The 12,578-nt window shown below is 36.2% G+C and overlaps 2 protein-coding genes across 3 annotated transcripts; both read left to right on the top strand.

The window, feature by feature from the left end:
* The first annotated feature begins 714 nt into the window (after positions 1-714).
* On the top strand, positions 715-6,141 carry rpl26 (ribosomal protein L26). Of its 2 annotated transcripts, none has more exons than XM_028459425.1 (4): positions 715-817; positions 1,331-1,502; positions 1,599-1,739; positions 5,973-6,141. In XM_028459425.1, exons 2-4 carry the CDS (start codon positions 1,335-1,337, stop codon positions 6,099-6,101), a joined length of 438 nt encoding a protein of 145 aa, XP_028315226.1. In that variant the 5' UTR covers positions 715-817; positions 1,331-1,334; the 3' UTR covers positions 6,102-6,141. The 2 variants fall into 2 exon arrangements, with proteins under 2 accessions (XP_028315226.1, XP_028315227.1); XM_028459426.1 differs by having other exon boundaries at positions 797-956.
* A 3,220-nt stretch (positions 6,142-9,361) lies between these two features.
* atp6v0e1 (ATPase H+ transporting V0 subunit e1) lies at positions 9,362-11,779 on the top strand. The gene is made up of 4 exons (XM_028459586.1): positions 9,362-9,591; positions 10,056-10,103; positions 11,188-11,305; positions 11,384-11,779. The coding sequence occupies exons 1-3, from the start codon at positions 9,488-9,490 to the stop codon at positions 11,279-11,281; spliced, it is 246 nt and encodes an 81-aa protein (XP_028315387.1). The 5' UTR covers positions 9,362-9,487; the 3' UTR covers positions 11,282-11,305; positions 11,384-11,779.
* Positions 11,780-12,578: the final 799 nt, after the last annotated feature.

Here is a 12,578-nt window from a genome sequence, read left to right as displayed (position 1 = left end):
TGTACACAAACACATATGTATATACGCATACATTCATGGGCAGACTACCTATTTATATATATTTAAATGTAGTAAGACTATAGGGTTTATGGTCTCACTATCTATCTATCTATCTATCTATCTATCTATCTATCTTTAGAATTCAGTTCAATTCAAAACAGCTTTATTGATATGAGAAGCAAGTTTACATTGCCAAAGCAAGTGTGAAAATAATATATATTTAAATTTAATAGCAACATTTGTGATGTGCAAAACAAAACAAAATAAAAATACGGTTTCACTATTTATACTGTATGTAGAACCAAATTTACAATTAACTTGTAGTATAAATGTTATAAAAGGTGAAATGGTTATGCACAGTTTAAATATATCCATATATACACACACATACATATATATATACAAGTACATTATACAAGTACATACATACATGTACACAAACACATATGTCCACATCTATAATGATACCCTGACATAAACCAGGTATATGGGAGAACATGCAAACTGTGCAGAAATCACAAGTAAAGGCAGCAATGATGCTTTAATGATGACGTTTGATTATTACAAATAACACAAATCAATGTACTTCTTCCATCAAATATGCTAAAAAAAAAACTGTTAACAAATTAATTTGATTTGTCAGTCGCTTCAGGAGAAATACGTTTTAAAAACAGGAATCAAACGTATCATGATAAGGTACTTGTATCCTTGTATCGCTGGTTCTCGGGAACTCTCGCGAGACTTCAGTGTGAACTAATGTCGCCGGAAGTAGTTCCTCAGCCTCTTTTCCGCCGGCCATAGAGGACCAAGCGGCAGGGTAAGATACCCTAGGAGTATTTACCCAAAAACATCCACATCCATCCCTCGTTTTACACATTGGTGTCTGCATATACACGTGGAAGTTTAAAGCCATCACTTGTCCTGTTGTAAAACGGCAAATATTGCTCACCTACACGGTATGGATGACTAAATAAATGACGATATGTATGGAGTGCTGCTGCTCCGCTACTATCAGCGTGCTTGTTATAGACTATTAAGCTATTGCTGATTGTTTGAATTTAACAGTTCTTACGCCGAGTTGGTCGGCATGGGCACATGTTTCCCTGGGCAATTGTGGTTTAAAGTATTGGAAAACAATGTTATTTTCAGGTAACCAGCGTTACGGTGTGTTAGCATGTTTGGGTTAGCATATCGGGGACACGGCGTCATCACGTCTCAACTGTAGTTTCAAAAACGTATTAGAGCTGCTGTCTAATAATTGTAGACATTAATTGTTGTTAGTTAGTGTGTAAAATCGTAGTTAAATCTTGTGTTTCGTGATATTCAACAGCATCATGAAGCTCAATCCTTTCGTCACGTCCTCTCGCCGTAAGAACCGCAAAAGGCACTTCAATGCCCCCTCACACATCAGGAGGAAGATCATGTCCTCCCCCCTGTCCAAGGAGCTTCGCCAGAAGTACAACGTGAGGTCCATGCCCATCCGCAAAGATGACGAAGTCCAGGTACATTAGTCAAGCCATTCCAAAAGTGGTCTAAAATGATTTGGTCGGGTTCCATTTGTTGGTAATTGTTGTATTTGCTTGTGCGATCCTAAACAGGTGGTTCGTGGACATTACAAAGGCCAACAGATTGGCAAAGTTGTCCAGGTGTACAGGAAGAAGTATGTCATCTACATCGAGCGTGTGCAGAGAGAGAAGGCCAACGGAACCACAGTACATGTCGGCATCCATCCCAGCAAGGTGAGACTGGAGTCCACAGCGTGACATGGAGGTTTTATTACAAAAGAAACGCAAGTGTGGACCAACTTTATCACTTTAGGTGAACCTGGGGTTTGAATTTCCTGGAATCTGTGCAGTAGGGATAGACCGATAGAGATTTTTTTTTTTTAGGGCCGATGCGATAACATTTTTTTTTTTCCCATCAGCCTTATCAACCGATACGGACTGCCAATTTTCTTTAGCTGGTATTTGGAGTTGATACTACTTTTGTCCCTCAAAATTGTCATAAAATTTACACAAATGATCTTTTTTTGGTTACCAAAGAGGTTTACATCGATATCATTAACTTTTTCCTGATTGTTTAGAGCAACCAAAAGCAGAAAAAATTGTTGTTTTGACTGAAAAAGCTGCTAAATGTCTTGGTGTGCATGCTGCCTGTTACAGTCGCTCCAGTACTTCTGAATCACGTAATTTCAAGATGGTGGAATACAGGTTTTAAAACAATGAAGTAGTCTCATTTTTAAAAGTTAGTGAACTGAATATGGTGCAAAATAATGCATTTTGTTAAACATAGATCTTCTAATAAGGACATTTCAATGATTTTAAGCCACATGTGTAAAAACAGTGGAGGATCCCTTTCACCCAAACTGCTCGTGTTGTGTGTTGCTTTGCTTAAAAGCTTCTGCTAAATGAAATTGTAGAATTGTAAATTGTGGCGCGCTGCCAAACTTTAGCAGACAACTGTGTGTGTGTGTGTGTGTGTGTGTGTGTGTGTGTGTGTACTGTAGGGCTGGGCGATGTGGACCAAAATTAATATCTAGATTTATGGCGATATGATATAAAATCCATTTCGTTTTATCTCAATACCCTCAATAAAGTCATACCAGAAAGACAATTCCGGTGATGCAACAATGCTACAGACACATTTATTTACAAACACCTGCACAATATGTACTATTTTAGTCTTTTTCTCTTAAGGTACAGCATGTGTGAGTGAGTTCTGTAGTGTGGCTTGTGTAGAGGAAGATCTTTGTTAGGACACACTCAGCAATGCATCTAACTGCTTTTCATGCTGTTTTGAGAAGTAGCGATAACTAAAAATAGTACTTTAATACACTATAAGCTATTACATTAAAATGTATTGTTCAATCTAGGCAATATTGTAATTTTCTATTTTGCCAAAACATACATTTTGATGCATCTTGACCCTCGATATATTGGCCAGGCCAAGTTATTGGTTTCCTTGATTACTAATAATCGGTATTGTATCAGCCACTACTGACAAAGCTCTGCTTGTGAATCTGGAATAGTGAGTGTTTCTGTCGGGCCTTTTGGTTGATTCATTTTGTCAGAGAGAAAAGTTATTTACACGCTACAGATACATTGATGTACATTGTGACCCAATGTTATGTTGTCAAAATATTAATTTTATCTGGTCTTTTAAAGCCCAACATTTCAAAGTCGGCAGTAAACATGATATTGTATTTGATATTAGTGCACTTGCAGTGAAAGTCATGCATGGGCCTTTTCACAATATTTACATATTACTGTAGGATATAAAAGCCAGCCTCTCCAGGATTTTGCGGGAATTTTTTGTGATTGTTGTGGGCTGAAATGCCTGATTTTGCAGCTGTTTTTCCAGAAGTTGCATTATTTCTTCAGCCCTAAAACATCCTTTACTCACAATTAAGTTAATTGTTTCTACCAATTATAAATACATATTGACCAGACTTGTTCTTGAAAAAATACACTTTATTGTTAGAAAGCAAACACCAACACAATTTTGCAAAACATGCACTTTTTTTTTGGCTTATATACTGAGCATACCCTGAATGCAAAAGGTGCAACAGTTTTTAATCAAAATAATCAGAAGTGCAAGTCAGTAATTAATATTGAACTTAAGGAATCTTAAAGTGCATAACATGAGCCTGTCATGAAGACATATTTTTTTAGGCATAACAAAAAATAAAATACAAAGCATTAACAAACGTACTGTATGTATTGATATTGTGTGTTTCCCGTTTATTCTCCCACATGGGGTTGGGCACTGGCTTGCATTCTCTTGACGTGCTTTGCAGAAGCAAAATGCTTGTTCATAGACGACTTGTGCTCAATGATAACATTGCATTTTGAACAAAAAAGTTAACCTCCATTCTTATGAAGCAACGTTAAGTACTGTTTTGCACGGTCCTTAACTGTTATTTTTGTTGGCAAATGTGAGTATTTCAATCACACATCACTCCATTGAATGCTTTCTCCACTGGTTAAAAACAGGATGTGACGTAGGCATTTTCTTCTTCATAGGTTCCTTGTAAGCAGCACAAAGCATAGACATAAGATATGTAGACGCACTACTCTAGTGGGCAGCAGCAGTCAATGCGGCATCTACGTATATATGTTTATGGAGCATAGTACATTCTCTATTTCCATAGCAACTATAAGTGCTAAAATGTCAAAAATAACGATAAGCAGCCGCATATTTATGTTTTTTTTTTTTTTTTTCAGCTTTGGAGGAAAGTTGTGCCGCACCGATTTTGCGGAGTTTGCTTGATTTTGTATTAATAGTTGTGATCGCAAAATCCTGGAGGGTCTGAAAAGCTTTCCACTCTGGAACACTTTAATCAGTAATCTTTTCTTTTTTTGCTGAACAACCAAAATGAACAGGAAATACCTGTTTTCACAAATAACGTCATGTTAAAGCTATTATTGTATCTTTTTCTCAAGTTACCAACTTTAGTTTTAAAGAACACAACACTTGCATAGCACAAGTATACGCTTTTTTTTTTTTTTTTTTTTTTTTCAAACTCTATTCCTCATCACCTGAGTAGAATTAAGCTGGGTTGCAGTGTTGTACAATGATTCTAATGATGTGCATAGTAGCACATTTGGGTTAGTTTTAAATAATGTTACTGATTGAATGAAAAAGTTTTTTATTGATTCCCTTTATTTGATATTGACATCACATTTACATTGGTAACCCAGATAGATGTATTGTTTAGAGAGTTTTAGCACATGCTACTTTACAGCACCTGTCCACAGGTTGTTGACCAGTCATTATCTATCACAACTTTAGACATTACATATAACTATATCAGAGCAGTGTAAATAAAGCTGTTTATGTGCGCTTATGGGAAATGTTTCCTCTCACAGGTGTAAAACTAGTTCAATAATCTAATCTTAAACAGTGATTTGATTTCATGGATGAAAAATACAGTACCTGAAATATGAACAACAAGCTGAAGGTTAATATTGAACAATTGAAAAAACCAAACAAAGTACTGTTAATGTGTTTTATTCTGTATGTTTGCCTGGAACAATAAGGCTATAAAATATCTAATCAGTGAATCATTTAGCCAATTGTATCCAAACTGGTTTTTGAGTTTATATTTTCTCACAATTCCAGCTCCACTGACTGATTGATTTACTATAAAGCTGTAATCGGGCCTTAAAAATGTTAACTCGACGCAGCCCGAGACCTAAAGAATTCAGCCTGAAGCCAGTTTTTTCTGAACCTGAATCCGTTACAGCTCGACACCTCCTTATTGTCCATCTTTCTCATACTGATCAAAATCTGCTCATTTACTGTGCAGCAGTGCCCACGCCAAAGTAAAATGATAGAAATTACCACTAAAGTCAATCTGTCAGGATTGGGCAAAGATCTTAACTCAAGTTTATTGGAATTTCAACATTTGCGTGTGAACTGGTTCTGGTCGTTTCAATGTAACATCACCTGAATCACTGGTCCCTACACGTCCCCAAAAGATGCATGTACATGAATCAGCAGTATGGGGTCTTTATTTATTTTTTATTTTTTTCCTTCCCTAATTTACTTTAAAACCGTTCCCTCCAAAAGCATTTTTTTTTTTTGGTTTTTTAAATTTCTCTCTATTTTTAAGTTTCCAAATACTGGACTAAATTTGTCCAGCTCTCCCTGGGAACTGGTCTTTATCACTGTTGAACTGAACTGGTTGATGAAAGTCAAATTAAATTTACCAGGAATAATACAGCTCACCTCAAGTCACAAACCTTAAAACATGACATCTTTTGAATTACTTAAACTGGGTTCTGTGTCCTTTTTCTTTTATCATGATATAACTAACAATAATGTGACACTGATACAATCACTATAAGAAGGTTGAGTTAACATGCAGGACCTGGATATTGATAGTTAAAGATTATTTGCCGTTTCTTTCTTACCTCCTACATTTATCTGAGTTCACTAATCATTTTTTCCTCCTTTGCATGTGTCTGTAGGTGGTTATCACCAGGCTAAAGCTTGACAAGGACCGCAAGAAGATCTTGGAGCGCAAGGCCAAGTCTCGCTCCGATGGAAAGGAGAAGGGCAAATACAAGGAGGAGACTATTGAGAAGATGCAGGAGTGAAAACAATCTTTTGCTAGTAATAAAACTGTATAAAATAACATCACATTGTCTGTTGTGATTTCATAATTCTGAATGCCAATTTTCTACAGTCAACGTACACAAAGACAAAGGGTGTAGGGAAGGCCTATTTTTATCATGTAAAGAGGGATCCTGTAACGCTGGCTGAAAATTAACATTAATGTTCTCCATCCACTCATCTAATGCCAACAATGGGTCTCTGCTTATGTTAAACCTGATGTTTTAATAAAGTAATGCTAATTACTGGCTGCTATTGTTGCCTTTGCCCTCCTATGTACGGTGTTTTACTAGAGATCCAGTTCCTTAGGTGAAATACATTTTATGTTTTTAATGTAAACCTATCTCTAGGGGTGGGATGAAACACTTGGTATACGATACAAAGCAGATGATGTGCTCGCGATTATGATGTAACTTTTGACAGAAAAATATGCAGTTGGGAAAAAAGATGCGTATTTCACTAAACTCTGGACGTGCTTTGGGTACGACCTTTCTAATTCAATTTATATAAAAAACTATCTGGTGTGGAATTTTTTTTTTTTGTCTGAACCTTGAGTGTCTGGTCAGCTCTGGGGGCATTTCAAATGGGGGAAAACGTGAATTCTGCTACTTATTTTTGCACAAATAAGTCAATATAAAATGATTGAATATATATTGATCCATGAATGTATGGAAAATATGGATAATAGACGGTAAGAAGAATGTTATGCATGAGCGATGGTTATTTAAAAAAATCTTTGATATGGCCTTATGAATGACTCATTATGAGGAAGTCTAATTGAGATTGGAAAAGGAGTAAGAAAAAAATTGATTTGGCGATATTCGCGCAATTATTGAAGATGTGAAAAAAATCGATTTTAATTTAACGATCATTTTTTTGGGGGGGAATTTAATCAATATTTGTGTGTATTTGTGCAATATTTCAGTGGTGCTTTTGATGTGTTCAGATCAGTCTTTAAACTGATACAATAGGAGAAATTATTTTTTCTTGTTTTTGTGCATTGTCAGTAGCTCAGGGTGATTTATCCTTAATGTTCTCACTTACAGTTGTTACAATGCCGTCATTATGTTGTCATGGTTACTTTTAGACTTCTACACAGTAGATTCAGTGAAAAGAAACTTGTTGCACTTTATTTTATGATAACAGTGTGTAACACTGCATTTTCTGTTTTTCAGTGAAAATCTGCAAAAACACTAATAATAAATAATAAATAGGATATTTTGAAGCAAATAGTTTTGACTCAATTTGTCCTCTGAATGATCAATATCTTCTGATGAACATATCAAGCCACCTGATTTTTCATCTCTACGTTTAATTTTGATATTAACTGGGTTGAATATTGCGACAATATCGTATTGTGACCCACGTATCATATTGCATCATCCTTGCCAATACTCACCTCTAGCAATTATTGTATCGATTCAAAAAATGTCCAAATCAATTTTTTTTTTTATTTAGCCATGTTTTTTAAGAAAAAAAATGATTTCAACGTACGCAAACCACAGGGTTGTCAAACTCATTTCAGTTCAGGGGCCAAATACGGACCAGTTTGATGTTAAGTGGGCCTCAGATTTTAGGTGGGGAAAAAAAGAGCAATTTCAACATTATTGTGCCCTAGTTTGCACTTCTACATATAAATGAAATTTAAATAAAGTATGTAGGGCACCAATATTATTCAACCAATAAGTGATATAATCGTCCCTGTAGGATGTTCTCTTTTAAACTTCATTGATTTTTTTTAAAAAAACAGCCATTATGTGATATAAACATGGGAAAACTGAGCCCTGCAAATATTGTGGAGTTTCATTGATTTTTTGTTTTTGGAAATTACTACTATTTCAGTTGTTCTCAACTTGCGACCCCCAAATTAAAGGTGCCAGAGACTGGGGACCCCCACTGTACCTGAAGGATGTTGAGCACAGACATGAACATTCAAGAACAATCATTTGGTGGGGAAAAAAATGGTGGAAGAGGTGGTGAAATGGGATTTTAAAAAAACAGAAATTGGATAAAAGTTGCAAATTAAAATGGCCAGAAACAAAGTGTTAAAATCGGAACAATTAATTTAAACTGTCAAATAATGTGCATGACAAATCGTGAATGTGGTTAAAATAGAAAATAATATGAAATATAGTGAAAATAGATTAAAAGTGACAATAATGGATCAAAATATGTACAATTTCAACAAAATTGCACATGCCCCTCCCAACAACATTCAAGTACACTTCAAAGATTCATTTAAATCAGACACAATCATTATAAAATACAATATAAGGTATGGTAAAAGTCTGTCAGAATGAAAAGTTAATCCGTATAAAAGTGCATGGGTATAAAATATTACAAATGACACAAATTGAATGAATTAAAAGCAACAACAATATGGCAAAAATGAATTAAAATGGTTAAAATACAGCAGGTTTGGTGTAGTTGCAAAAAAAAGGGTAAAAATAAGCAAAAAATACGCTCAAATTGTTCAGAAAATAGTCTTAGTTTCTTGAAGGCATCTGGTGACCCCCTACCAGTGTCTGGCGTCCCCAAATGGGGTCCCGACCATAGATTGTAAAGTAAAATACTCGTCACATAATTGTTTTCCAAACCTAAACTCTGCTGTGATCATTAGTTATTATCACCCTACATTGTGTTCAAGTGCTCATTTTTCTGTGACGTTTGTTTTAAATAAGTTTTTTTAGGTTGAAAAACGGGATTTGACGTCATATAGGACGATGATTGACAGCCTCGGATCTTGCGTAGCTCTCTTTGTGAATAGCATAAGCAGTTACATGGTGAAGGAAAGCCGAGACGCCATTAAACTTTTCCGTTCAGTTTTTTCGTCTTTTTTGAGCTACTAGTACTAGTACTAACCTCTATGATCTGTTCATCTGAACAAGATGTTAGTGAAACTTCCAGTGGGAAAGACACTTAAGTTCTTTGCGTAGCTGGGCTGCGTAACTCTTCAGGGCAGTACGCTAAATGGGCGGGGCGTGTTACCAGGGCTCCTCCAACCGGACCCTACTGCGCAGACTCTGGCTCCAAATGACGTCAAATTTACAGGGTGACAGCGCCCCTACGCGCTGTATTTTGGCTGCCCTATTTAATGGACAATGAATCCAGGTCCATATGTGGAAATCATTTTCCTAAATGAGGATAAGATTGAAAGAAGTAAGGTAGGAAGTGACTATCCTGAGTTCTACTGGTCCCGCCTCCCTGTGTCACATGACTACTCTCTGTTTTGCAGGTCCCTCCTCCCTGTGTCACATGACTAGTCTCCGTTTTACAGGTCCTAAAGCAGCAGCTGGATCCACCGCACAAAGTTTACACAACTTTCTATAAGTGACATCGTAGGTCTTTCAGGACCAGCATCGCTTCAGCCATGGTTGAAATGAGCTTTGTGATCGCCACCTCGGTGATGACCCTGTTCTGGGGGATCGTTGGTGGAGTTGTACCGTGGTTTATTCCCAAAGGACCAAACAGAGGGTGAGCAGTTAGCTTTAGCTTTAGCATCGGCTGCTAGCAGCAAACGATCACCTCCGTGTTTTTTTTATTCTTCGGCATTTCATGTTGGTGTTTATTTAAACCATTTAACCGGTTTCATGGTGAATTAAAATGTCAAATTTGTCCACAAACTAAAAACAAGTTATTAAAGTGAGTTTTAAACGCTTAAAAGTTTAGACAATTTATTAACGTCACTTTAATTTATATAAACTTGGCAATATGGGAATATTTATGTCCTTGTGCAGTGTATCGATAACAAATAAATTATTATTTTTTTAACTTTAAAAACACCTCGTGGGGAAGTTTTTAGCTTCCTTGTTTTCAGTTTGTCACCACATCACGGGATCAGCTGCTTCTGCAAAAGGCCTACAAGACGATTCATCTGCTATTTATAATAATAATAATAATAATAATAATAATAATAATAATAATAATTTTCTCCACAGAGTTACAGTCACAATGCTGATCCTAACTGCAGTCTGCTGCTACCTGTTGTGAGTATTGAAGAAAATACACTTTATTGCAGGGATACATACGGAGGTTGGGTAGAATATTAGTTACTACTATTTGCATTGTACAAATAATTAAAACATATTTAATCCAAATTATTATTTACATACTGTATACAATTGTATTTATGTCTTATTGAATCATCTGGGACTGCATCTAAAATCACCGATGTATATTATATTTATTCAGTTGTAGAATACTGTAGATATTATGTTGAAGGTTAAAATGTATGTAACCAATAGGTTAATAATAAATGGGTCAGTTTTTCTCATACCTACTGTTGCTGACTTGTTCTCTGTTTTAGTAACATCACTTGATGAAGCCTTTTCTAACATTCCACACTACAAAATAAGTAATAAAAGTATGTATGATTTGTGCTGAAATCGTATCGGATCGATGTTGGTATTGGCCGATACGATATTTTATACTGTATTTTATTTTAACTAGAATTATATTTGAGAAAGTGAAAGTGTAGGATACAGTTGTTTGAGATTGTGTGTTTTCATTTGAAAAAGAATAATTGTTTAATTGTTTTTAATTGCGGAAAAAAATAATTATATATATATATATATATACAGTATATATTACTAGACATTTGAAACAACCCCATTTTATCTTTAGGTGACCCAACATGGGGGCACGACCCCAAGGTTGAAAAACTCTGACTTAAAACATTAGCTGTGTTAGCCATGTATGTTAATATCCTCAGATAAATATGTTTCTGCCCTAATATAAACATTTAGACTTTTTAAAATAATTATTATTTAAACTATGCAGTGCACACAGAGTAAATAATTTCAATGTAACAAAGTCTTTGCATAAAACCTCTGACATTTATTGTGATAAATGCAAAGTCAAGAACGTGTTAAATGTTTAAAGTATGCCTACAGTATTCTTTTCAGGCAATTAATCATTTAAATCCAGGCTTGAATCCAGCGAGTGTCAGTGATGATGGAAATGTGCACATTAGATGTGTTCAATAAAACCTTATTATTTTAAAGAATTACCACATTAGTTGTTTGTCTGAAAACTGATTAGGTAAATATATTTATCCTCACTGTTTTCCAGCTGGTTGATAGCGATCCTTGCACAGCTCAATCCCTTGTTTGGTCCGTCCCTGTCAAATGACACCATCTGGTACCTGTACTATCACTGGAACTAGTCGTCAGTCCTCCCATTAATGCAGGTGAGCTTCTCCCTGTGCCTTTAAATGGCTGATCTTTCATGACCATGCACTGCCATGCTAATGCGTTGTCTGTTGCAGGGGAGGCCCTGATAGTGCTGCACATCTATACGTTTTTACTGATGCAGAAATTCCTCCAACTCAACGTCAACCTCAGATCATCAGTTATTGTTGAAATATTTCCACACTTGTGCCTTGTGTAAATAAATAAAAATATATAAAAATAAATAAATTCCTCAGCACTTTGGGATCTTACTATGAAGTGCTGACAAAGTGCTATATTTTGAGTTGGAGCAGCCTTCACGTGTTTGTCTTTCAGCCTTTATATGCTGTACATTTTGATGAAAGCCTTTGCAAATATGAGTGATGTGTTGTGTCAGAGCTAAGCCATTGACTTTTGTGTGTTCCTCTGTAAATGATGGAATGTCATTCATTTTATGGGTGTATAATAAATAAATACTCATCTTTTGAGCATTAGTTCATGTATGTTCATAATTACCTGGGACCTATAGACCCCTTAATGGCGGAGGCAAAAACAGGAAACGCTGCTGGCTAAATCATAGATGTATATAAACGCTAGATGACGCAAGCAAGATTCGCCAGCGTAGCTCGACGGTGGCCATTTTACCTCCGACAACTGACATTCTGACGCGCTCTACAGTAGCTGTTAGAAGGTGAATGGTCAGCTTCAACAAAAATACCCTTAACTTGATGAAATATTAACAGATTTACAAACAGTCTGCTTATTACAAACCTTATTATACGTAGGTATGACAGGATGCTTGTACATGTTGAAATTGCTGCTTGCCATCAGAAACTTGAGCCAGGTAGGGTTATTTAAATAGTACATACACCATTGACATCGATGTAATGAGCAGGGCCACATGTCCGATGTAAGATGGCCGCCATATTGCTACGTCGCTCAACATTGCCTAACAGCGCGGGTAAGTCATCTATCGTGCTTTGCCTCCAGGCCAAGCCCCGCCCCAAAAAATACGTCAGTGTTTACAATCAATCAAGGCAGTGGCTATTCGTACGGTTGCCGTATCAACATACCAACATTCTATCCATACGCAGTGCCCCTCATTGGCCAGTTTAGGTCACGTGACTAAGACTAAACCTTACCCTAACCATAAAAAGTGTTTCAATATTAGGTTATAACCTAACACTATGACGCTACTCTACGTACATGTACTTCTGTAACTGCACCAATAGCACCGGGGGTTGTCCCTACGGCAACCGTAATTATAAACACTTTCAACAATCAAGGGGTCAA

This window comes from Gouania willdenowi, chromosome 10 (genome assembly GCF_900634775.1).
Source record: "Gouania willdenowi chromosome 10, fGouWil2.1, whole genome shotgun sequence".
In the NCBI taxonomy this organism is placed as follows: Eukaryota; Metazoa; Chordata; class Actinopteri; order Blenniiformes; family Gobiesocidae; genus Gouania; species Gouania willdenowi.
This window is presented reverse-complemented; position numbering and strand designations above follow the sequence as displayed.

Excerpts from the sequence above, each read along its gene's own strand:
- rpl26 (XM_028459425.1), top strand. The coding sequence starts at position 1,335 with ATGAAGCTCAATCCTTTCGTCACGTCCTCTCGCCGTAAGAACCGCAAA. Across the intron at positions 1,503-1,598 it reads GCAAAGATGACGAAGTCCAG|GTGGTTCGTGGACATTACAA; the intron begins GTACATTAGTCA and ends GATCCTAAACAG. Across the intron at positions 1,740-5,972 it reads TCGGCATCCATCCCAGCAAG|GTGGTTATCACCAGGCTAAA; the intron begins GTGAGACTGGAG and ends ATGTGTCTGTAG.
- atp6v0e1 (XM_028459586.1), top strand. The coding sequence starts at position 9,488 with ATGGTTGAAATGAGCTTTGTGATCGCCACCTCGGTGATGACCCTGTTC. Across the intron at positions 9,592-10,055 it reads CCCAAAGGACCAAACAGAGG|AGTTACAGTCACAATGCTGA; the intron begins GTGAGCAGTTAG and ends TTTTCTCCACAG. Across the intron at positions 10,104-11,187 it reads GCAGTCTGCTGCTACCTGTT|CTGGTTGATAGCGATCCTTG; the intron begins GTGAGTATTGAA and ends ACTGTTTTCCAG.